The sequence below is a fragment of the Bombina bombina genome, chromosome 4 (assembly GCF_027579735.1).
Source record: "Bombina bombina isolate aBomBom1 chromosome 4, aBomBom1.pri, whole genome shotgun sequence".
NCBI lineage: Eukaryota > Metazoa > Chordata > Amphibia > Anura > Bombinatoridae > Bombina > Bombina bombina.
This window is the reverse complement of record NC_069502.1, coordinates 1,180,162,200-1,180,186,528: the sequence shown is the minus strand read 5'-3', so window position 1 is coordinate 1,180,186,528 and position 24,329 is coordinate 1,180,162,200. Positions and strand designations below refer to the sequence as shown.

The 24,329-nt window shown below is 37.9% G+C and overlaps 1 protein-coding gene across 2 annotated transcripts in view; it reads left to right on the top strand.

Annotated features, from left to right (window-relative positions):
- BABAM2 (BRISC and BRCA1 A complex member 2) overlaps nucleotides 1-24,329 on the top strand; it is an 896,806-nt gene that overhangs the window by 376,416 nt on the left and 496,061 nt on the right. For both annotated transcript variants that reach the window (XM_053712651.1, XM_053712652.1), the window contains exon 7: nucleotides 15,371-15,480. In XM_053712651.1, coding sequence (XP_053568626.1) covers nucleotides 15,371-15,480 — 110 coding nt within the window. The remainder of the gene's footprint in view (nucleotides 1-15,370; nucleotides 15,481-24,329) is intronic.

The window sequence follows — 24,329 nt, the reverse complement described above, 5'->3', positions numbered from 1 at the left end:
AAGAAACAATTTTATCAGGTAAGCATAAATTTCCTTTTTTTCTATGAGGGCATACTGAGGTAGGTTCAGGAGCATGCATGTGTCTTGAGCACTATATGGCAGGGGTGTTTGCAGCAATGTTTGTAGCATTATTATTACACTTGGAAAAAGTACAAATGTACAAAAGATGTAAACATAAAGTCAGAAACATAATGCTTCAACAATTTCCCCCTGAAAGGGTCAGTAAACACATTGAGATCTGTATATAATATTTAGTTATGTGTAACTTTTCAATATATTGTATTTATTTTGTCCCCTTTTCATGTAATTTAACTCTGAAAATTGAGCCATTTCTAATTCTCAGAACATGAAAAGCACCTGCTGACTTCTCAAGGTTATCTCTGTTATACACGTGTGCCTAATTGGCTTTAATTGCTAACAATTGCAAAACTGAGTACTGATTTTTTTGCCTGTTGGCTAAAGCCCAGATTTGCTCCTCCAAATAAATGGTGGGCGGAGTTTGGCTATTGAAAAATAATTGCAGTATAAATGATATTAATTTGTTTTAAAAACATTAACTCGTCTGATATGTTATTCTATAGCAACACAACAGACATGTCTTGTAATTACAATGTGCTCACTGTCCCTTAAAGACTCTCTTCACCTTGCTATATACAGTATATACTCCCTGGTAACATAGGTAATTACAGTGCCCATCACCTGTGTAACTAGAGCAAATACTTACTGTGTTGCTTTTCCGGAAGACGTAGGGGTCAGAAAGCTCCTGTTTTTTGGCTTCCTGTCCGGGCTGTATAAACGCCCTGGGAATCGGTCCCACATTGTAAAACTCTGCCCTGAAGTTTGGATGCCACTGTGAGAATTTGGCTTGAGGTCATTGTTGTTGTCCTATTTATATATTTGTTTGTATATTGTGACATGTGAGACTCTTGCATTTTACATTAAAACAGCAGAATAATTAAAGTGCCATAAAACATTTTGAGTTATGTGCATAATATAAAAGGGTCAACTGAGGGTAAAAGCTTATAAGTATTTTAATAAAATATCGAAAAATCTGCAAAATTACTTACACTTTAGTGTTGCCAAGTGAAGCCTTCTCCACCCGCCTTATTAGTGTCCTACTCCAAATCATGTGGTATCATATAACAATGTGTGCATGTGAGGATAATTACTTATCAAGATCGGGGGGTTGAGAAGGAACAGCAGGTACTGCTATTGTTTGTTGCATGGAGGTTTGCTCATTTCCATGGGTATAATGTCACATGCTTTGTGAAAGCTTCAGCATTATACTGTGCATTGCTTTAGTCCGGTTTAATGTGACTCTGGCCCCTACTGCGCATGTGCATGAGTGCATTCTGAAGAAGCTATGGCCTGGAAAGCACCTTCCATATATGGAAATGCACAGGGGGGAGTTTGCTGCAAACAAAACTATGCCTGAATTAAAGGGTTTATGGGGTTAAAACAGAATATGTTTTGCATGTAAGCTTTGGCTGCATTATATATTTAGAAACTTATATTAGTTAATACTGTTTTATGTCTCTTTAAATAATGTATTTGAGAATTGTCATCTGAAATGATCTTGAAGTTTAAGTATTAGATTGAGGAATACAGTGGGCTAAATCATTTTATTATTGCACTATTGCCCGCAAAGGGATCAGACAATCAGCTCCAGAGCATTGCTACACTACATTGGGTGAGCCAATGACAAAAGGCATTTTTGTGTAACCGCCAATTACCAGCTAGCTCCGAGTAATTCATTGCTGCTCCTGATCCTACCTTGGTATGATTTTTAACAAAGGATACCAAGTGCGCAGTGTATATTAGAATTAAATTCTAAATTTGTTTAAAATTGCATGCTCTAGATGAATCCTGAAATTTTATTTTTGACTTTAATGTTTACCATCATGTCCCTTTAATAATTTGAATAGAATGTGTGCAAATGACATTGGGTGTTTTTGGTGGTGGGACACAGATGATGAGACGTTAGTCAGTACCCTGTAACCTGCTAACTTGATTACTCTTCTAAAGTGTTCCTTGCAGTGTTGTTAAAGGGATATGAAACCCACATTTTTTCTTTCATGATTCAAATAGTGCATACAATTTTAAGCAACTTTCTAGTTTTCTCCTATTATAAATTTTTCTTCGTTCTTTTGCTATCTTTATTTGAAAAAAGGCAGTAATGTAAGCTTAGGTGCTAGTTCATTTTTTGTTCAGCACCTGGGTGGTACTTGCTGATTGGTGTCTAAATGTAACAAGCGCTACCCAGGGTTCTGAACCAAAAAGGGGGCTGCTCCTAAGCTTACATTCCTGTCTTTTCAAATAAAGATACCAAGAGAACGAAGTAACATTGATAATTGGAGTAAATTAGAAAGTTGCTTAAAATTGCTTTATCTGAATCATCTAAGAAAACAATTAAGTTTAATATCCCTTTTTAAGTAAGTCAGCACACTGTTGTTGTTGTATTACTAATCTAAGTGCTATTCTTCAAACTGTCTCAAAAAGATCCTCTTTGAGAAAACAGAAATCACTGTTTCTTTTTATACCCTGCACAGCCAATCCCAGCTCAAGATCCATAGACCGATGGTTTCATTCACAAGCAGACGGTTTGTGTAAGACTCACTTCATTGCAAATAGAATGATAAACTCTTTATTATTGCTTTTAGTGTTGGATATATATATAGCGTTTAAAGGGACACAACACCCCCTTGAAACATTTCATTGGCATAATTTATCCAATAACCCTCAAAAAGGATGAGTGATGCTTTTACAGAGGACGTTTATTAGTTTGGGCTTTACTTACTAAGGATGAGAACATTTTATTGTATAGCTGGTAAACCGCTTCTTGTCAGTATACAGAGGGAGCCGGATTCACATTCAGGCTGCACACAACTCATAATAAAAACATAGACACCATTCCACTAGAGCCTGGCACCACTTCCTGTATTCATCTGCTCCAAATGGTATTTGCAGGTTTTCTATGGGTTTTTTTTTTTAATACCTATTCTGGGTTCTAACAAAACATTATTAAAGGGACAGTAAAGTCAAACTTTCATAATTCAGATAGTGAATGCAATTTTCAGCTTTCCAATTTACTTCTGTTATCAAATTAGGTTTGCTCTATTCTCTTTCTTCATGATTATACCTAGGTAGGCTCAGGAGCAATGAAATGGGCATATGTGCAGGAGTCAATCAGCAGCTAGATCCTAGTAGTGTGCCTCTGCTCCTTATCCTACCTAGGTTTACTTTTCAACAAAGAATACAAAGAAAAGGGAAAAAGATAGAAGTAAAATATTGAACCTTGTAGCTGAATCAGTTTTTTTTAAATTTACTGTCCCTTTAAGCTATTAAAGGGACAATTAAACACCTCAAGATATTAATAGAAATAGTTTAATTACATATAGTAAAATAACTTTGCAATATACTTTCATTATTTATTTTGTTTTCCTTTCCTGTAATTTCATTCTGATTATTGTGGGCTTTCTAATTAATTTTCTACTTCAAAGTGCAGACACAGCTGTATTCCACACAGTCATTGTTGCACACTGTAGTAAGCCATATACAACCATTCCTAATTGCCCTCAGTGTAACCTAAATTACAATATGGTGGTGCCCACTGCTTTATTAACATTCTTTAACTTTATTTTTTCAATATTTAAACAACTAATATAATTTGTAAAAATACATATACAAATTATTCACAGACTAATCTTTACTCTGAATATACAATTCAAGCAATGATTTATTTAGCGTTTAAAGCCCCTTTTAACAAATCTAAGAAATATATCAGTGTGCAAAGTATCATTGTTACCTGTCATTAGAAATTCAACAACCGCTGTCACTTCCTGAACCCCAAAACTGCTGGCCTCTCCCACCATGAACGCCACTCTCCCGTGGTTATGAAACGTGCGCTCTCCTGCTTCCGTCAGGTGTTTAATGTTTATGCTATTTTTATTTTTTATTTTTTTTATTTTCAAATGCTTTATTGAAAGACGTATAACCAATACAGACATGAAAATATGCGAAATGGTTACATATGCGTCAGTTTTTTGTTATTCTATAAATGCAAAGGAACAACAGAAGAAGTATAACTGACAGGGGAGAAAAAAAAAAAGAAGTAGGAAAACAGTTTTCTTCAGGAATAAGATACCCTTTATGGGTCAACAGCAGTATGCACAACTATTGGTTAATTTAAATTTAGTTAAAAAGTGCCTACATAAGTATTTAACTTGTATAAGGTATTATCTGATTGCATAGTTCCTGCAGGTAAATGTTTATGCTATTTTTTGCTGGTTTAAAGACAGGGTTCCCAACGGTGCAAATTAGATTAGTGGGTTTTAACTGTAATTACAAGTTTTAGATGCAGCTGAAAAACACTTAAAGTATATAGTACCAAGAATAATACTTTTTCCCCCCATTTAGTTTTATGTTAGCAGAGACACTAATCTGTTAGTTTGAAATATTTTCATTAAAGAGATTTCTATACAAACATACTGAAATATGGCTTTTTGGAATATATTTTCTTCTTAAATGGAAAGAGTCCACAGCTGCATTCAATACTTTTGGGAAATAAGAACCTGGCCACCAGGAGGAGGCAAAGATACCCCAGCCAAAGGCTTATATACTCCTCCCACTCCCCAAATCCCCCAGTCATTCTTTGCCTTTCGTCCCAGGAGGTTGGCAGAGAAGTGACAGAAGTTTTTTATTTTTATTATTTTATTTTTTTCTATATTAATGTTTCTTATGGAGGGTGCTACTCTTCGACAAGAAACAGGAGTTTTAAGTAGTCCTGTCAGTCTCTCGTGTGAGGGCTCTGGCGAAAGTGAGAGTCCGGAGATGCAGTGGGAGCTTCCCCTGCGACACCATCTCGACTCATATTCACAGCTCCCTTTCAGCACTTGGCATTGTCGAACTTCTCTTTGCTACCTGCTGTCCTCTCTCTTGTCCATGGCGGAGGCGATGCTACTATTCGTCACACTTGAAGGGCCGTGTTCCTGTTCCACGGCGTGGATTCTGCTAAGATCGTTTAATTTACGTTCTCTGGTTGCACTGTAAAGCATTTGTTAGGTAAAATTCAGGATCTCAGTGGGACTCCTTTAGTATCTTGGAATCAAGGGTTAATATCTCCTGAGGGGGATTATTGAACAGGGGGGTTTTAATCATGTTTTTATTATGTGATTTAACCTGCTTATGTGTAGTGTTTTTCTGGGTCTTGGCTTGGAACATATAGGCTTTCGAAGTGACGCAACCTTACGGTTGGGCGCACTTTTACTTTTTGGACTGTACGGTTCACCTGGTGATTGGGCGTTTTACGTCCGTGTCTCCCATTTCCGCATTCCTGTCTGTGTGGCGTCTGAGTAATAGTCTGCTGCGGTCTGGTTCTCAGGTGGTGGTGAGTGCCCCAGTCATTGGGGGTGTTAGGTGCCGTTTCTATTTTGTTTTTATAGTCCACTTTTAAGTATCCAACTATGGAGGATACTGAGTTTGAATCGGGTCAACTTTCTGGGTCAGACTCCTCGTCCTGTGATGAATGTGAATCAGACCCTTGGACACAGGTCGATCAGTTATGTTCCTCAGGCCATTCTAGAGCTCCTTGTTCCTTGAGCTCTGGGATTCAGGAGACTGCTGAGCCTTCCGCCTCAGGGGGCCCTGTCCTCCAGGTGGCGAGTTTCCTTCTGCTCCCTTCTAATACTACACATGTGGGTAGCCCAAGTTATGTCTTTCCCTCCTCGGATGGGAGTCTGTTCCCCCCGGAGGTGGTGGCGCGTTTTCGCTTCTACATCCTTTTGATGCTGGCTCGGCTGCAGAGTTCGGATGTTTGTTCGCGATTGTGCTTGAGCCCGATTATCCCGGGTCTCTCGGCCCTGGGAGGACATATGCAGCTCCCTGAGGGAGTATCCTTTCCAGTGTGCTGTGTTTTTCACTACAGGCGGGCTCGCCTTAGTGTCTTCCTCAGACACGTTTTCGGGTTACTGGGGGACCCTACCCTCGAGATCCTTCCCAGTTTGTAGAAAAGGTTTTCCGTTAGGCGGGTCCTGCGGGCCTTCTGTTCATTTTTTGGGCGTTAACCTTCGGGTTGCCTGTTGTTTAATTTTGTCCGGTAGGATGATTTTTTTTGTTTTCGTTATAATAGTTCCTGTGGTAACTTTTTTTTTCTTGGATCGATGCTTGTGGTTTTGCTTCTATTGAAGTTGTTAGGAACACGTTAGTTCCATGTTAATCTGTTAAATATTTTCTTCCTCTCTCTGAGAGTAGAATTAGTCTGCTTGGCAGTGGTAACCCTGTTGCGGGCTGGCCCTACTTGGATTCAGTTCTGCTGTCACGCAACTCTTTCAGACACATGGCGGCTATTGGCCTTGCTGGGCTGGAAGGGGCGCCGATTTCTCACAATAATGTTTGTGTTATTTTGCTTCTAGTTAAGCATTTACCAGGACTCTTGGATCCGAGTGGTTCTTGGGAGTGTTTTTTTTTTTTTATAACCATCTCTCGGGTGACCGGCCAGCGGAATTGCTGCGTCTCTCTCCGTTGTTCCTGCTTTTTGGGAGCTGCAGTATTCCACGTGGTGCGAAGGATAGAGGCCCTAGCGCCTATTTGTCTGCCCGTCAGGGTGGTTTTTAGCCTTTTGGAGGCTTTGGAATTTGTCCCTTTAGGACTTGTTCCATTGGGGTCTCTGGTTTTGTGACCTTCTTGGACTATATCTGTTTCTCCTTGAGGACAGGTCACCTTCGGGGACCTGGTTTCCCTTCGGGAGTTATTTTGTTACTCTTAAGGTCATCTGACAGTGTAGTCTGGCGATCTATAGGTCCTAATGACCTTTCTCATGTGGTTTATGGATTGCTGCTTAAAGGGCCATAATACTCAAATGTTTAAACACTTGAAAGTGATCCAGCATAGCTGTAAAAAGCTGATTAGAAAATATCACCTGAACATCTCTATGTAAAAAAGAAAGATATTTTACCTCAAAAGTTCCTCAGTAGCCACCTCCCATTGTAAAGGATTTCTAAGCAGCATTTTAGTGTGTTTGTCCTGGGACATCTGAAGGGACTAGCATCGTGCACTCTCATATTATTTCACCAATCAGGTAAAGGAAGCTTACTATGAAATCTCATGAGAGTTAAGTCAAATCTCATGAGATCACAGTAAGAGTTCATGACCTCAGCACTGCTGATGCTGATTGGCTGCTGTTCATTTCTTCATTTTTTTTTATTTTTTTACCTGCAGCTGGGAGCAGCTGAGTATAACTTTTTACACAGAACTTACTCTGGTGAGCTGAGGAGATTGTGAGGTAAAATATTTTCCTTTTTTACATAGAGATGCTCAGGTTATATTTTCCTGTCAGCTTTTTACAGTTATACTGCATCAGTTTCAAGTGATTTAGCATATGAGTATTATGTCCCTTTAAGTGGCACCCACAACCACATATTTCTGCCCTATGGTTTATCCTGAGGAGTGTAGAGTCCTGCAGTGTTCTGTGGATAACTTGTCCTCACTGTCCCCTTGTTTCTAGGGTTCGTGACTAGCTGGATTGCTAGATCAGAATGCTATACTCGGTGCTCGGCATTGTGGTAACCTGATGGGTTACAGTTTCGATCCACGGTGAGCAGTTTTCAGCCTTCCCTCCTTCGGGTAGTTTAATGAGGTGGCGCTTGATCACTGGTAGGGGATTAGCCGTGCTGTTCAAGCACATTCGTGTTCATGTCAAAAATTGTTCAGGGAGTTTTAAACTTTCTAATTTACTTCTTTTATGGAATCTTTGTTCGCTTGGTATCTTTTGTTGAAAAGCAGGGATGTAAGCTCAGGCGCGTGCACGTGTCTGTAGCACTATATGACAGCAGTTTCGCAAGAATGTCACCATTACCAAGAGCACTAGATAGCAGCACTATGTCCTACCTAAGTATCTCTTTAACAAAGAATACCATGTGAACAAAGCAAATTTGATAATAGAAGTAAATTGGAAACCTTTTTTAAAATGTTATGCTCTGTCTGAATCACAAAATAATATTTTTGGGTTTCACATCCCTTTGAGCAATATACAGTATGTGAATTTAAAAAGGCTCTTTTGTTCTCTTTTTTAATAAACAGCAAGACTAGAACCCATGCTTTTGATTGGGGAATGCACACCATGTGATTGTTTGCTTGTAAATCAATCTTGTGCATAGAGTGTACTTGTCAATCATTGTCCTTGCTTGCTTCAAATCTACTGATATATTGCAGAGTGTCCCACCCTACTAGATTCACTCTCATGTTCCTTTTAGTTCTCTCTGCTGGAGCAGAACGGCTAACTAGGGTCTTCGGCCCAGCCCGGAGTTTACATCTTGCAAGCACCAAGGAATGTTTAACTGCATTCCAAGGACCCACAGCATTGAAGCTGTAACATGATATAGTTCATACCTCCTGTTATTTGCATGTAATTAAATCCTTTTATTGACACTTTTGTTGACTTCAGCAAAGGCGTGTAGGGCTCGGAGACTGCTTATTTCCCTTGGATTTGTGTAACCTCAGATCATGTTTGAAAAGTATTAATTTCCTCTTCTGAGCACTCTTTTATTTTGTCAAAACAGGGTTGATCTGACACGATTACAGGAATGTATACAGTGAGTTCTTGTTTGACTCAGTATGTAATACTTCTGCAATTCAAAAATATCACTGATCTTTGTTATGTATGTGAGCTATTTCTGTGTCCAGAAGAGCTGGATCAAATGCCTTGAGATTTAAGCTGTATAGAATTTAGGCATTGCTTCTTCAATGCTGGTCTAGAAGACTTGTATCAGTTCCCCCAAGAAACCTATATCCCCAGTTTTAACCAACTAAACGTAACCCCCTACCTACTCACCCAAACACTATATTCTTTTCATGTACCTCCCTCTAGTTATGGGCGCAACCATTTTGGAACATAGGTTATTCTGCAGGTGTCTGAAGGAGAGTTGCTGCACATTTGTAAACAGGTCTGCACTGGAATGTAAAAGATAGGTTTCAACATGGCGTCACCCATGGCTAAACGGAGGTGGGACGCACCCTCAATACTAAGCCCTGATGATCTATACACACATTCTATATATACATAATTACATATGCAATATACACATACTACACACACACACTATATATACATATGCCACATACACATTATATATGCACACTCACATACTACACACACATGCTATATACATATGCCATATATACACATTCTACACACACACGCTATATACATATGCCATATACACATACTACACACACATGCTATATACATATGCCATATACACATACTACACACACACTATATACATATGCCATATACACATACTACACACACACTATATACATATGCCATATACACATACTACACACACACACGCTATATACACATACTACACACACACGCTATATACATATGCCATATACACATACTACACACACACACGCTATATACATATGCCATATACACATACTACACACACACACACACACGCTATATACACATACTACACACACACGCTATATACATATGCCATATACACATACTACACACACACACACGCTATATACACATACTACACACACGCTATATACATATGCCATATACACATACTACACACACACTATATACATATGCCATATACACATACTACACACACACACGCTATATACACATACTACACACACACGCTATATACATATGCCATATACACATACTACACACACACGCTATATACATATGCCATATACACATACTACACACACACACGCTATATACACATACTACACACACGCTATATACATATGCCATATACACATACTACACACACACGCTATATACATATGCCATATACACATACTACACACACGCTATATACATATGCCATATACACATACTACACACACAGGCTATATACATATGCCATATACACATACTACACACACACGCTATATACATATGCCATATACACATACTACACACACACACGCTATATACATATGCCATATACACATACTACACACACACACGCTATATACACATACTACACACACACGCTATATACATATGCCATATACACATACTACACACACACACACACGCTATATACACATACTACACACACGCTATATACATATGCCATATACACATACTACACACACGCTATATACATATGCCATATACACATACTACACACACACACGCTATATACATATGCCATATACACATACTACACACACACACACTATATACATATGCCATATACACATACTACACACACGCTATATACATATGCCATATACACATACTACACACACACACACGCTATATACATATGCCATATACACATACTACACACACACGCTATATACATATGCCATATACACATACTACTCACACACACACACTATATACATATGCCATATACACATAGTACACACACACTATATACATATGCCATATACACATACTACACACACACACGCTATATACATATGCCATATACACATACTACACACACACACGCTATATACATATGCCATATACACATACTACACACACACACACTATATACATATGCCATATACACATACTACACACACACGCGCTATATACATATGCCATGTACACATACTACACACACACACACTATATACATATGCCATATACACATACTACACACACACACACGCTATATACATATGCCATATGCACATACTACACACACACACACTATATACATATGCCATATACACATACTACACACACACACACGCTATATGCATATGCCATATACACATACTACACACACACACACGCTATATACATATGCCATATACACATACTACACACACACACACGCTATATACATATGCCATATACACATACTACACACACACATGCTATATACATATGCCATATACACATACTACACACACACGCTATATACATATGCCATATACACATACTACACACACACACGCTATATACATATGCCATATACACATACTACACACACACACGCTATATACATATGCCATATACACATACTACACACACACGCTATATACATATGCCATATACACATACTACACACACACGCTATATACATATGCCATATACACATACTACACACACGCTATATACATATGCCATATACACATACTACACACACACACACGCTATATACATATGCCATATACACATACTACACACACACACACACACACACGCTATATACATATGCCATATACACATACTACACACACACGCTATATACATATGCCATATACACATACTACACACACACACACTATATACATATGCCATATACACATAATACACACACACTATATACATATGCCATATACACATACTACACACACACACACTATATACATATGCCATATACACATAATACACACACACTATATACATATGCCATATACACATATTACACACACACTATATACATATGCCATATACACATACTACACACACACACGCTATATACATATGACATATACACATACTACACACACACACACGCTATATACATATGCCATATACACATACTACACACACACTATATACATATGCCATATACACATACTACACACACACACGCTATATACATATGACATATACGCATACTACACACACACACGCTATATACATATGCCATATACACATACTACACACATATGCCATATACACATACTACACACACGCTATATACATATGCCATATACACATACTACACACACACTATATACATATGCCATATACACATACTACACACACACTATATACATATGCCATATACACATACTACACACACACTAAGATCATTGATGGCTCTCTGAACATTACTGAATACCGATTACTGAGATCACATATTTGATTTAGAAATCACTTCACAAAGTTATAACAATGCTTTATAGGTGCCAAAATGTACAATACGCACCTCCAATAAAATTGAAATCTAATTAAAATGTTTGTATTAAAGGGAAACTAAACCCATTTTTTTTTTATGATTCAGAAAGAACATGCAATTTAAAGCAACTCTCTAATATACTCCTATTATCATTTTTTCTTCATTCTCTTGCTATCTTTATGTTAAAAGCGGGAATCTAAGCTTAGGAGCCGGCCCATTTTTGGTTCAGCACCTGGGTTGCGCTTGCTGATTGGTGGCTAAATGTAGCCACCAATCAGCAAGCACTATCCACATGTGCTGAACCAAAAATGGGCAGGCTCCTTAGCTTAGATTCCCGCTTTTTTTTTTTAAAAAAGTATTTGGTGCAAAGTAAAATAAACATATAGCCAGAAAAGGGGGTTTAGGATAAAGACATATACTATTTTCCTTAGCTTAGTTACAACATTATATACGGTAATTATCTTCCTTTATATTAAATCAGCTGAAAACTAAATGTTTTGAAATCAGATAAGAACAAGCGGGGTCCACTGTGCAGTTTAATTAATTCAGTACAACTTTATGCATATCCCTGACATTCTTGAATTCACTTACAGCCTTTGTCATTACCGTCTCTAATGGAAACTTATTCCATCAATCAAACCACTTTTTCCTGTTAAAAGGCTAAAGTGGTCAGTGATCAAAAAGTAGTTACTATTAAACTTTGGTGCTGTTGTTTTGAGTCGCTCTAAATTAAAATATGTAGCAACATTTAATTGGCTAATAAGTATTAAAAAAGGGAATGAAACACAAAATGTTTATTTTCTGATTCAGGTAAAGCAGGGTTCTTCAAATGTTTTTCCCCAAGACCCAGTGTAATGATACCACATACCTTAGCGACCCCATTTTTATCTTGGTCAGAAAAGTAATGTACAAGATAGCTGCTATTTTTACTTTATTCCTGAATGAAGTCAAACATGAAAATATTGTAAAATACACATCCCCCCCGCACACACACACTCAGAAATACTCAAAGAAAAGCTCTCTCTTACACACACACACACACTCTCTCTTTCTCTCTCTCTCTCTCTCTCTCTCTCACTCTCTCACACACACACATTCTCATACACACCCAGAAACATACAAACACACATCCAGAAACACACACAGAAACACTCGCACAAATACACAGAAGCACACACAGACATTCTCATTCACACACACAAACACTCACACAAATACACAGAAGCACAAACACACACACATTCTCATTCACACACACAGAAACACTCACACAAATACACAGAAGCACACACACACATTCTCATTCACACACACAGAAACACACACATTCTCATTCACACACAAACACACACACATTCTCATTCACACACACAGAAACACTCACACAAATACACAGATGCGCACACACACACATTCTCATTCACACACACAGAAACACTCAAATACACAGAAGCACACACACACACATTCTCATTCACACACACAGAAACACTCACACAAATACACAGAAGCACACACACATTCTCATTCACACACACACAGAAACACTCACACAAATACACAGAAGGACACACAGACATTCTCATTCACACACACAGAAACACTCAAATACACAGAAGCACACACACATTCTCATTCACACACACAGAAACACTTATACAAATACACAGAAGCACACACACACATTCTCATTCACACACACAGAAACGCTCACACAAATACACAGAAGCACACACACATTCTCATTCACACACACAGAAACACTCACACAAATACACAGAAGCACACACACACATTCTCATTCACACACACAAACACTCACACAAATACACAGAAGCACACACACACATTCTCATTCACACACACAGAAACACTCACACAAATACACAGAAGCACGCACACACATTCTCATTCACACACACACAGAAACACTCACACAAATACACAGAAGCATACACACACATTCTCATTCACACACACACAGAAACACTCACACAAATACACAGAAGCACACACACACATTCTCATTCACACACACAGAAACACTCACACAAATACACAGAAGCACACACACACATTCTCATTCACACACACAGAAACACTCAAATACACAGAAGCACACACACACATTCTCATTCACACACACAGAAACACTTACACAAATACACAGAAGCACACACACACATTCTCATTCACACACACAGAAACACTCAAATACACAGAAGCACACACACTCACATTCTCATTCACACACACAAACACTCAAATACACAGAAGCACACACACACACACATTCTCATTCACACACACAGAAACACACAAATACACAGAAGCACACACACACATTTTCATTCACACACACAGAAGCACTCACACAAATACACAGAAGCACACACACACACACACACACACACATTCTCATTCACACACACAGAAACACTCACACAAATACACAGAAGCACACACACACTCTCATTCACACACACAGAAACACTCACACAAATACACAGAAGCACACACTCTCATTCACACACACAGAAACACTCACACAAATACACAGAAGCACACACACACATTCTCATTCACACACACAGAAACACTCACACAAATACACAGAAGCACACACACACACATTCTCATTCACACACACAGAAACACTCACACAAATACACAGAAGCACACACACACATTCTCATTCACACACACAGAAACACTCACACAAATACACAGAAGCACACACACACATTCTCATTCACACACACAGAAACAGTCACACAAATACACAGAAGCACACACACACATTCTCATTCACACACACAGAAACACTCACACAAATACACAGAAGCACACACACACATTCTCATTCACACACACATAAACACTCACACAAATACACAGAAGCACACACACACATTCTCATTCACACACTCAGAAACACTATCTGAGCTAAATGTTGACAGCAGTTAGCACACACCAAAAATAAAACCCATTAAATAATTATATACTGAACATATACACACACATACAGACACATCTGGTTCTTCCTTCCTGAGTGCACTTTTGAAATCCGCATGCGCTATGTTTCAATCAATTTTCGAATATACTTCTATTATCTAATTTTGCTTTGTGCTCTTGCTATGCTTTGTTGAAAGGTATACATAGGTAGGCCCAGGAGCAGCAGTGCACTACTGGGATCTAGCTGGTGATTGGTGGCACTCAGATATGCCTCTTGCGATTGGCTACTGGTGTGCTCAGTTAGCTCCCAGTAGTGGCATTGATTCTCCTTCAACAAAGCATATTGAGAGAATTAAGCAATTTTGATATTAGAAGTCATTGGAAAGTTGATTAAAACTGTGTGTTCTATCTGAATCATGAAATAACAGTTTTGGTTTAGGGCTGAGCAATTTTAACCCCTACCATTGTTATTATTTTTTTATATATTCTGTAATATTTCTTCCTTCTAGGATGCCAATGAAGACCCCGGAGAAGATGTTGCCCTCTTGTCAGTCAGTTTTGAGGACGCAGAAGCCACACAGGTCTTCCCTAAGCTTTACTTGTCCCCCCGAATCGAACAGTAAGTGAGAGATCTCTTCTGTGTCGCTAGTAAACATCATTACTGTCCATGTATTATCTGTGCTATATGTCAGGTATATTGTATTCTACTCCGCTCAATGCAAAGGGACAGCACTGCTTTTTAAAAGCAATAAGCAGAATATTAGACATGTTTTTTTTGCATTGGGCAGAATGTTTATCAATGAGTAAAATAGCTTTTCTGATTTATTACAAAAATCCTTCTGTTTGGAAAAAGGAATGCTGTGTATTTAAAAAAACAAAAACAAACTTGTTCAACTTTAGAGATAAGTCTGTCTTATTAGTCAGCTGCACTTTTTATTTAAAGTGCCATCATAGTGTTATATTGGCATGCTGTAGTCCTTTAGAGAATGTCATTTTAACACTAGTGACACTATGCCCTGCTGGTTCTGAGTGGGACGTTAAAACTATGTGATCAACCCCTTGGCAGAGTTAATCAAATAGCATTACGGTGTCACTAGTCTAATGGATTAGAGAATTAAATTTTAACACTGAAATGACCAATTAAATAAAAAGAGCCAGTGCATAAAACACTAAGGCCTTGATTACAAGTGGAGCTCAATCTTTGATGTGAAAAACCCACACTCTCAATATTTTCAATGATGAGCACAAAGTTGAAACTAGTATTACAAGTCCATGGTTAACCATTGTAATTAAAGGGACATGAAACCCAAATATTTTCTTTCATGATTTAGAGAACCCATTAAATGTAAAATTGTATTTTCTATCTGATTCATGAAAGACTAATTTTGGATTTCATGTCCCTTTAAGTGAAAATCACATTAGCGCTGGATATTTGAACCAAAATGAAAAACTCTAATAAAATCATTGTGACTTCTCGTACAGAACTTCATAAACGACAAGACTGGCCCTTGGGGATTAATTTGACACTATTTCAGACATTTTACAAACACACTATTTCAATTTTAGATGTACTTAAAGGGAAGGTGTATTATAAAAATCGTTTCCCCTTACTGTGTTTATACTGATTTGTTATACCAGCTGCATAGTTTAAAAATCTATGGTAAATTGCTCTTTTTAGATATATTTTGTATTTGAAAAAGTCATGTCTTCTCTACTACCAAAATCCAATCAAATTTAGCTTGCAGGGATCGCTGATATAATTAGCTTATCTCTATATTTAAACACAATCCTCTTTATTTTTTTGACATAGCAGGTGTGAGACCAGTACTTTGAGAGAACAATGGAAAGGATAACATTTTATTATCCTCCCCTCCCCCCAGAGTGATTTCTTCTAAACTTTTTTGTTTACACAGCTTTTCTATTGACCATTACTTAAAAGGGATAGGAAAGTCAAAATTAAACTTGCATGTTTCAGATAGAGCCTGTCATTTTAAGATACTTTTTTAAATGAACTTCTATTTTTAAATGTTCTTCGTTCTCTTGGTATCACTCACTGAAAAATAATACGCACATATCCTATACCAGTAGGTGCTGATTGGTGTCTGCACACATTTGTCTCTTGTGATTGGCTCACTAGGGCCTAGATTTAGAGTTGGGCGGTAGCTGGTTTTTACCACCCTCTGGTATTTGGAATCAGTCAGGAAAGGGTCTAACGCTCACTTTGCAGCCGCAACTTTTCCATACCGCAGATCCCCTTACGTCAATTGCGTATCCTATCTTTTCAATGGGTTCTTTCTAACGCCGGTATTTAGAGTCGTGGCTGAAGTGAGCGTTAGAAATCTAACGACAAAACTCCAGCCGCAGAAAAAAAAACAGGAGTTAACGCCGGTTTATAAAGCTCTTAACTACTGTGCTCTAAAGTACACTAACACCCATAAACTACCTATGTACCCCTAAACCGAGGTCCCCCCACATCGCCGCCACTCTATTAAATTTTTTAACCCCTAATCTGCCGCTCCGTACACCGCCGCCAGCTAAATTATCCCTATGTACCCCTAATCTGCTGCCCCTAATACCGCCGACCCCTATATTATATGTATTAACCCCTAATCTGCCCCACCCAATGTCGCCGCCACCTACCTACACTTATTAACCCCTAATCTGCCGAGCGGACCGCACCGCTACTATAATTAAGTTATTAACCCCTAATCCGCCTCCCGCCTCAATAACCCTATAATAAATAGTATTAACCCCTAATCTGCCCTTCCTAACATCGCCGACACCTAACTTCAAACATTAACCCCTAATCTGCCAACCGGAGCTCACCGCTATTCTAATAAATTTTTTAACCCCTAAAGCTAATTCTAACCCTAACACCCCCCTAAATTAAATATAATTTAAATCTAACTAAATAAATTAACTCTTATTAAATAACTTATTCCTATTTAAAGCTAAATACTTACCTGTAAAATAAACCCTAATATAGCTACAATATAAATTATAATTATATTGTAGCTATTTTAGGATTAATATTTATTTTACAGGCAACTTTGTAATTATATTAACCAGGTACAATGGCTATTAAATAGTTAATAACTATTTAATAGTTACCTAGTTAAAATAATTACAAAATTACCTGTAAAATAAATCCTAACCTAAGTTACAATTAAACCTAACACTACACTATCAATAAATTAATTAAATAAAATACCTACAATTATCTACAATTAAACCTAACACTACACTATCAATAAATTAATTAAATACAATACCTACAAATAAATACAATTAAATAAACTAACTAAAGTACAAAAAATAAAAAAGAACTAAGTTACAAAAAAAAAAATTTTTTTTACAAACATTAGAAAAATATTACAATTTTAAACTAATTACACCTACTCTAAGCCCCCTAATAAAATAACAAAGCCCCCCAAAATAAAAAAATGTCCTACCCTATTCTAAATTAAAAAATTTCAAAGCTCTTTTACCTTACCAGCCCTGAAAAGGGCCCTTTGCGGGGCATGCCCCAAAGAATTCAGCTCTTTTGCCTGTAAAAAAAATCCATACAATACCCCCCCCCAACATTACAACCCATCACCCACATACCCCTAATCTAACCCAAACCCCCCTTAAATAAACCTAACACTAAGCCCCTGAAGATCTCCCTACCTTGTCTTCACCTCACCGGGTTCACCGATCGGTCCAGAAGAGGGTCCGAAGTCTTGATCCAAGCGGCGGCTGAAGAACTCCATCATCGGGCTGAAGTCGGAAGTACATCATCGGGATGAAGTCTTCTATCAAGCCGCATCTTCAATCTTCTTTCTTCCGGAGCGGAGCGGAGCCATCTTCTTCCCAGCCGACGCGGATCCAACCTCTTCAAGTGACGCCTACTCGCCGAATGACGGTTCCTTTAAATGACGTCATCCAAGATGGCGTCCCTCGAAATCCGATTGGCTGATAGGATTCTATCAGCCAATCGGAATTAAGGTAGGAATATTCTGATTGGCTGATGGAATCAGCCAATCAGATTCAAGTTCAATCCGATTGGCTGATCCAATCAGATTGAGCTCGCATTCTATTGGCTGTTCCGATCAGCCAATAGAATGCGAGCTCAATCTGATTGGCTGATTCCAATCAGGGCAATTTTTTATTTTGGGGGGCTTTGTTATTTTATTAGGGGGCTTAGAGTAGGTGTAATTAGTTTAAAATTGTTGTAATATATTTCTAATGTTTGTAAATATTTTTTTATTTTTTGTAACTTAGTTCTTTTTTATTTTTTGTACTTTAGTTAGTTTATTTAATTGTAGTTATTTGTAGGTATTTAATTAATTTATTGATAGTGTAGTGTTAGGTTTAATTGTAGATAATTGTAGGTATTTTATTTAATTAATTTATTGATAGTGTAGTGTTAGGTTTAATTGTAACTTAGGTTAGGATTTATTTTCCAGATAATTTTGTAATTATTTTAACTAGGTAACTATTAAATAGTTATTAACTATTTAATAGCTATTGTACCTGGTTAATATAATTACAAAGTTGCCTGTAAAATAAATATTAATCCTAAAATAGCTACAATATAATTATAATTTATATTGTAGCTATATTAGGGTTTATTTTACAGGTAAGTATTTAGCTTTAAATAGGAATAAGTTATTTAATAAGAGTTAATTTATTTCGTTAGATTTAAATTATATTTAACTTAGGGGGGTGTTAGGGTTAGACTTAGCTTTAGGGGTTAAAAAATTTATTAGAATAGCGGTGAGCTCCGGTCGGCAGATTAGGGGTTAATGTTTGAAATTAGGTGTCGGCGATGTTAGGGAGGGCAGATTAGGGGTTAATACTATTTATTATAGGGTTATACAGGCGGGAGTGAGGCAGATTAGGGGTTAATTATTGTAGGTAGGTGGAGGCGACGTTGTGGGGGGCAGATTAGGGGTTAATAAATATAATATAGGGGTCGGCGGTGTTAGGGGCAGCAGATTAGGGGTACATAGGGATAATCTAGGTAGCGGCGGTTTACGGAGCGGCAGATTAGGGGTAAAAAAAAATATGCAGGTGTCAGCGATAGCGGGGGCGGCAGAATAGGGGTTAATAAGTGTAAGGTTAGGGGTGTTTAGACTCGGGGTACATGTTAGAGTGTTAGGTGCAGACGTAGGAAGTGTTTCCCCATAGAAAATAAATGGGGCTGCGTTAGGAGCTGAACGCTGCTTTTTTGCAGGTGTTAGTTTTTTTTTCAGCTCAAATGGCCCCATTGTTTTCTATGGGGGAATCGTGCACGAGCACGTTTTTGAAGCTGGCCGCGTCCGTAAGCACCGCTGGAATTTAGAGTTGCAGTGGCGTTAAATTATGCTCTACGCTCCCTTTTTGGAGCCTATCGCACTGAAAACCCAGCCATTCTGTGAACTATAAATACCAGCGGTATTTAAAAGGTGCGGGGGGGGGGGGGGAAAAGCACGCGTAGCTAACGCACCCCTTTGGCCGCCAAACTCTAAATCTAGCCGACGATGTTTTAAGCTAGCTACCAGTCATGCAATGCTGTTCCTTCAGCAAAGGATAACAAGATAATGAAGCAAATTTGATAAAGTTGTATAAAATTGTATGTTATATCCAAATCATGAAAGAAAATTTAAACTATTTCAAATGACAAAATAAAGATTAACAATTTAATACATTCCAGCAGGAAAAATAGATCATAGTGAACACATTAAAAAGTAAAAAAAAAGTACTTTACACTGTGCATTTTTACACACTAGATTTTTTTGAAAGTACAGTATTTTGCGTTGTGTGCCAACAATAAAGTTTTTTTTCTTTCTTAAGAGAATAGAAATAACATTAGTGTTTTTTAAGCGTTTGAGCTGGGGCATTAAGGGTTTACAGTGCATGTGTGTAACTTATATGCATTATACTGTAATATTATTCATGGTACATTTTTTTTATTTTTTTTTTAAATACGTTTTATTTTTTTCTCATTGCTGTAGTTTTGGTTTTGAACAGGTGTTTTCAAACCTGTCGCCATGCCTCCCTAACAGGCCAGGTTTTTAGGAGGAGATCAGGCTAATAACGATATTTACTAATCAGCTGATTATTTCACCCCTGGCCTGTTAGTGAGGCCTAAGGGCAGGTTTTAAAAACCCCTGGTCTAGAAACAAGATTAACAGTACGTGATATAAATATTGTGCATAAAAATAGGTACAACATTTCCCAATCGCAATAGTGTGTTTTGTTTTCTCACATTGTAAAATGTTTTTTTGTAAAAAGGTTGCGATTTCCACCATTGAAACTAGTGAACTGCTTATTTCTTGCAAAACTGTAGTGTCCTCATTGTACCGACTACGTTCCTGCAATCCCGCTTAGTTTGGTGCCTTCACTACATTCCACTGCTAATATGTTTGCACATGTTCGGTAACGCTCCTTCATATACCTGCTTTGTAACCTAGGTTCCAAAATGGCGGCACCCATAATGAAAGGAGGTACATGTAATGTATTTTTTTTTAATGTCCCTATAACTAGTCCTATGTATATTAGTAGACTTTTCCAGGCAGGTTATATGGATCTAAAGTTTTTATTTCAGATATATAATTATATTTTAACTTTGTGTAATTGTCTCTGGCAGCACAAACCTTGGCTAGCAATGTTAGATGGATACTGTTTTCTGTCATTTGCAAGATTAGCATGTTCACTTGTTATAAATAAAAATGTAAAGTAAAAGCTTTTTACATATAGCTTTATCAGTTGTGCACTTCTGACTAATGGTCATTGGTGGATAGATACTACCTGCTAATACCGATTGGCTCATAGGTACTTCCTGTTAATGCTTATTGGAGGTTATGAAGTGTACAACTTATACTGGTATATTAGTTTGAATGTAAGCAGAATTTGTCATATTTCTCTTGTAAGGTGTATCCAGTCCACGGATCATCCATTACTTGTGGGATATTCTCATTCCCAACAGGAAGTTGCAAGAGGACACCCACAGCAGAGCTGTTATATAGCTCCTCCCCTAACTGCCATATCCAGTCATTCTCTTGCAACTCTCAACACGCATGGAGGTAGTAAGAGAGAGTGGTGAAATATAGTTAGTTTTTTATCTTCAATCAAAAGTTTGTTATTTTAAATGGTACCGGAGTTGTACTATTTTATCCCAGGCAGTAAATAGAAGAATAATCTGCCTGAGTTTTCTATGATCTTAGCAGGTTGTAACTAAGATCCATTGCTGTTCTCACATATGTCTGAGGAGAGAGGTAACTTCAGCGGGAGAATGGTGTGCAGGTTACTCTGCTATGAGGTATGTGCAGTTACAATTTTTTCTAGAAATGGAAAATGCTAGAAAATGCTGCTGATACCAGATTAATGTAAGTTAAGCCTGAATACAGTGATTTAATAGCGACTGGTATCATGCTTACTCTCAGGGGTAATACCCTTATAAAATTGCAATATAAAACGTTTGCTGGCATGTTTAATCGTTTTTATATATGCTTTGGTGATAAAACTTTATTGGGGCCTAGTTTTTTCCACATGGCTGGCTTAAATTTTGCCTAGAAACAGTTTCCTGAGGCTTTCCACTGTTGTAGTATAAAAGTTACAGTTGGTGCAGTTAAAGTTACAAACTGTGAAATCCAGCTTCCCTCAGGAGTCCCCTGTATGCTATAGGACAGCTCTAAAGGGCTCAAAGGCTTTCCAAAGTCGTTTATTGGGGAAGGTAGGGCCACAGCAGGCTGTGGCAGTTTGTTGTGTCTGTTAAAAAATGCCTATATCGTTTTTTTGATCCGTTTTTTGAATTAAGGCGTTAATTATCCATTTGCAAGTGGGTGCAATGCTCTGTTAACTTATTACATACACTGTAAAAATTTCGTTTTATTTACTGCCTTTTTTCACTGTTTTTCAAATTTTGACAAAATTTGTTTCTCTTAAAGGCACAGTACCATTTTTTATATTTGCTTGTTAACTTGATTTAAAGTGTTTTCCAAGCTTGCTAGTCTCATTGCTAGTCTGTACAAACATGTCTGACATAGAGGAGACTCCTTGTTCATTATGTTTAAAAGCCATGGTGGAACCCCCTCTTAGAATGTGTACCAAATGTACTGATTTCACTTTAAGCAATAAAGATCATATTCTGTCTTTAAAAAAATTTATCACCAGAGGAATCTGACGAGGGGGAAGTTATGCAGACTAACTCTCCCCACGTGTCAGATCCTTTGACTCACGCTCAAGGGACTCACGCTCAAATGGCGCCAAGTACATCTAGGGCGCCCATAGCGATTACTTTACAAGACATGGCGGCAGTCATGGATAATACACTGTCAGCGGTATTAGCCAGACTACCTGAATTTAGAGGTAAGCGAGATAGCTCTGGGGTTAGACGAAATGCAGAGCATACTAACGCTTTAAGAACCATGTCTGATACTGCCTCACAATATGCAGAAGCTGAGGAAGGAGAGCTTCAGTCTGTGGGTGATGTTTCTGACTCAGGAAAGATGATGCAACCTGATTCTGATATTTCTACATTTAAATTTAAGCTTGAACACCTCCGAGTTTTTCTCAGGGAGGTTTTAGCTGCTCTGAATGACTGTGATACAATTGCAGTGCCAGAGAAATTGTGTAGACTGGATAAATACTATGCAGTGCCGGTGTGTACTGATGTTTTTACAGTACCTAAAAGGTTTACAGAAATTATTAATAAGGAATGGGATAGACCAAGTTCTCTTCCCCTCCTATTTTTAGAAAAATGTTTCCAATAGACGCCACCACACGGGACTTATGACAGACAGTTCCTAAGGTGGAGGGAGCAGTTTCTACTTTAGAAAAGCGTACTACTATCCCTGTCGAGGACAGTTGTGCTTTTTTAGATCCAATGGATAAAAAATTAGAAGGTTACCTTAAGAAAATGTTCATTCAATAAGGTTTTTTCTTTCATATAATTAGCAAGAGTCCATGAGCTAGTGACGTATGGGATATACATTCCTACCAGGAGGGGCAAAGTTTCTCAAACCTTAAAATGCCTATAAATACACCCCTCACCACACCCACAAATCAGTTTTACAAACTTTGCCTCCTATGGAGGTGGTGAAGTAAGTTTGTGCTAGATTCTACGTTGATATGCGCTCCGCAGCAGGTTGGAGCCCGGTTTTCCTCTCAGCGTGCAGTGAATGTCAGAGGGATGTGAGGAGAGTATTGCCTATTTGAATGCAATGATCTCCTTCTACGGGTCTATTTCATAGGTTCTCTGTTATCGGTCGTAGAGATTCATCTCTTACCTCCCTTTTCAGATCGACGATATACTCTTATATATATATACCATTACCTCTGCTGATTTTCGTTTCAGTACTGGTTTGGCTTTCTACAACATGTAGATGAGTGTCCTGGGGTAAGTAAGTAAGCTTATTTTCTGTGACACTCTAAGCTATGGTTAGGCACTTTTTTATAAAGTTCTAAATATATGTATTCAAACATTTATTTGCCTTGACTCAG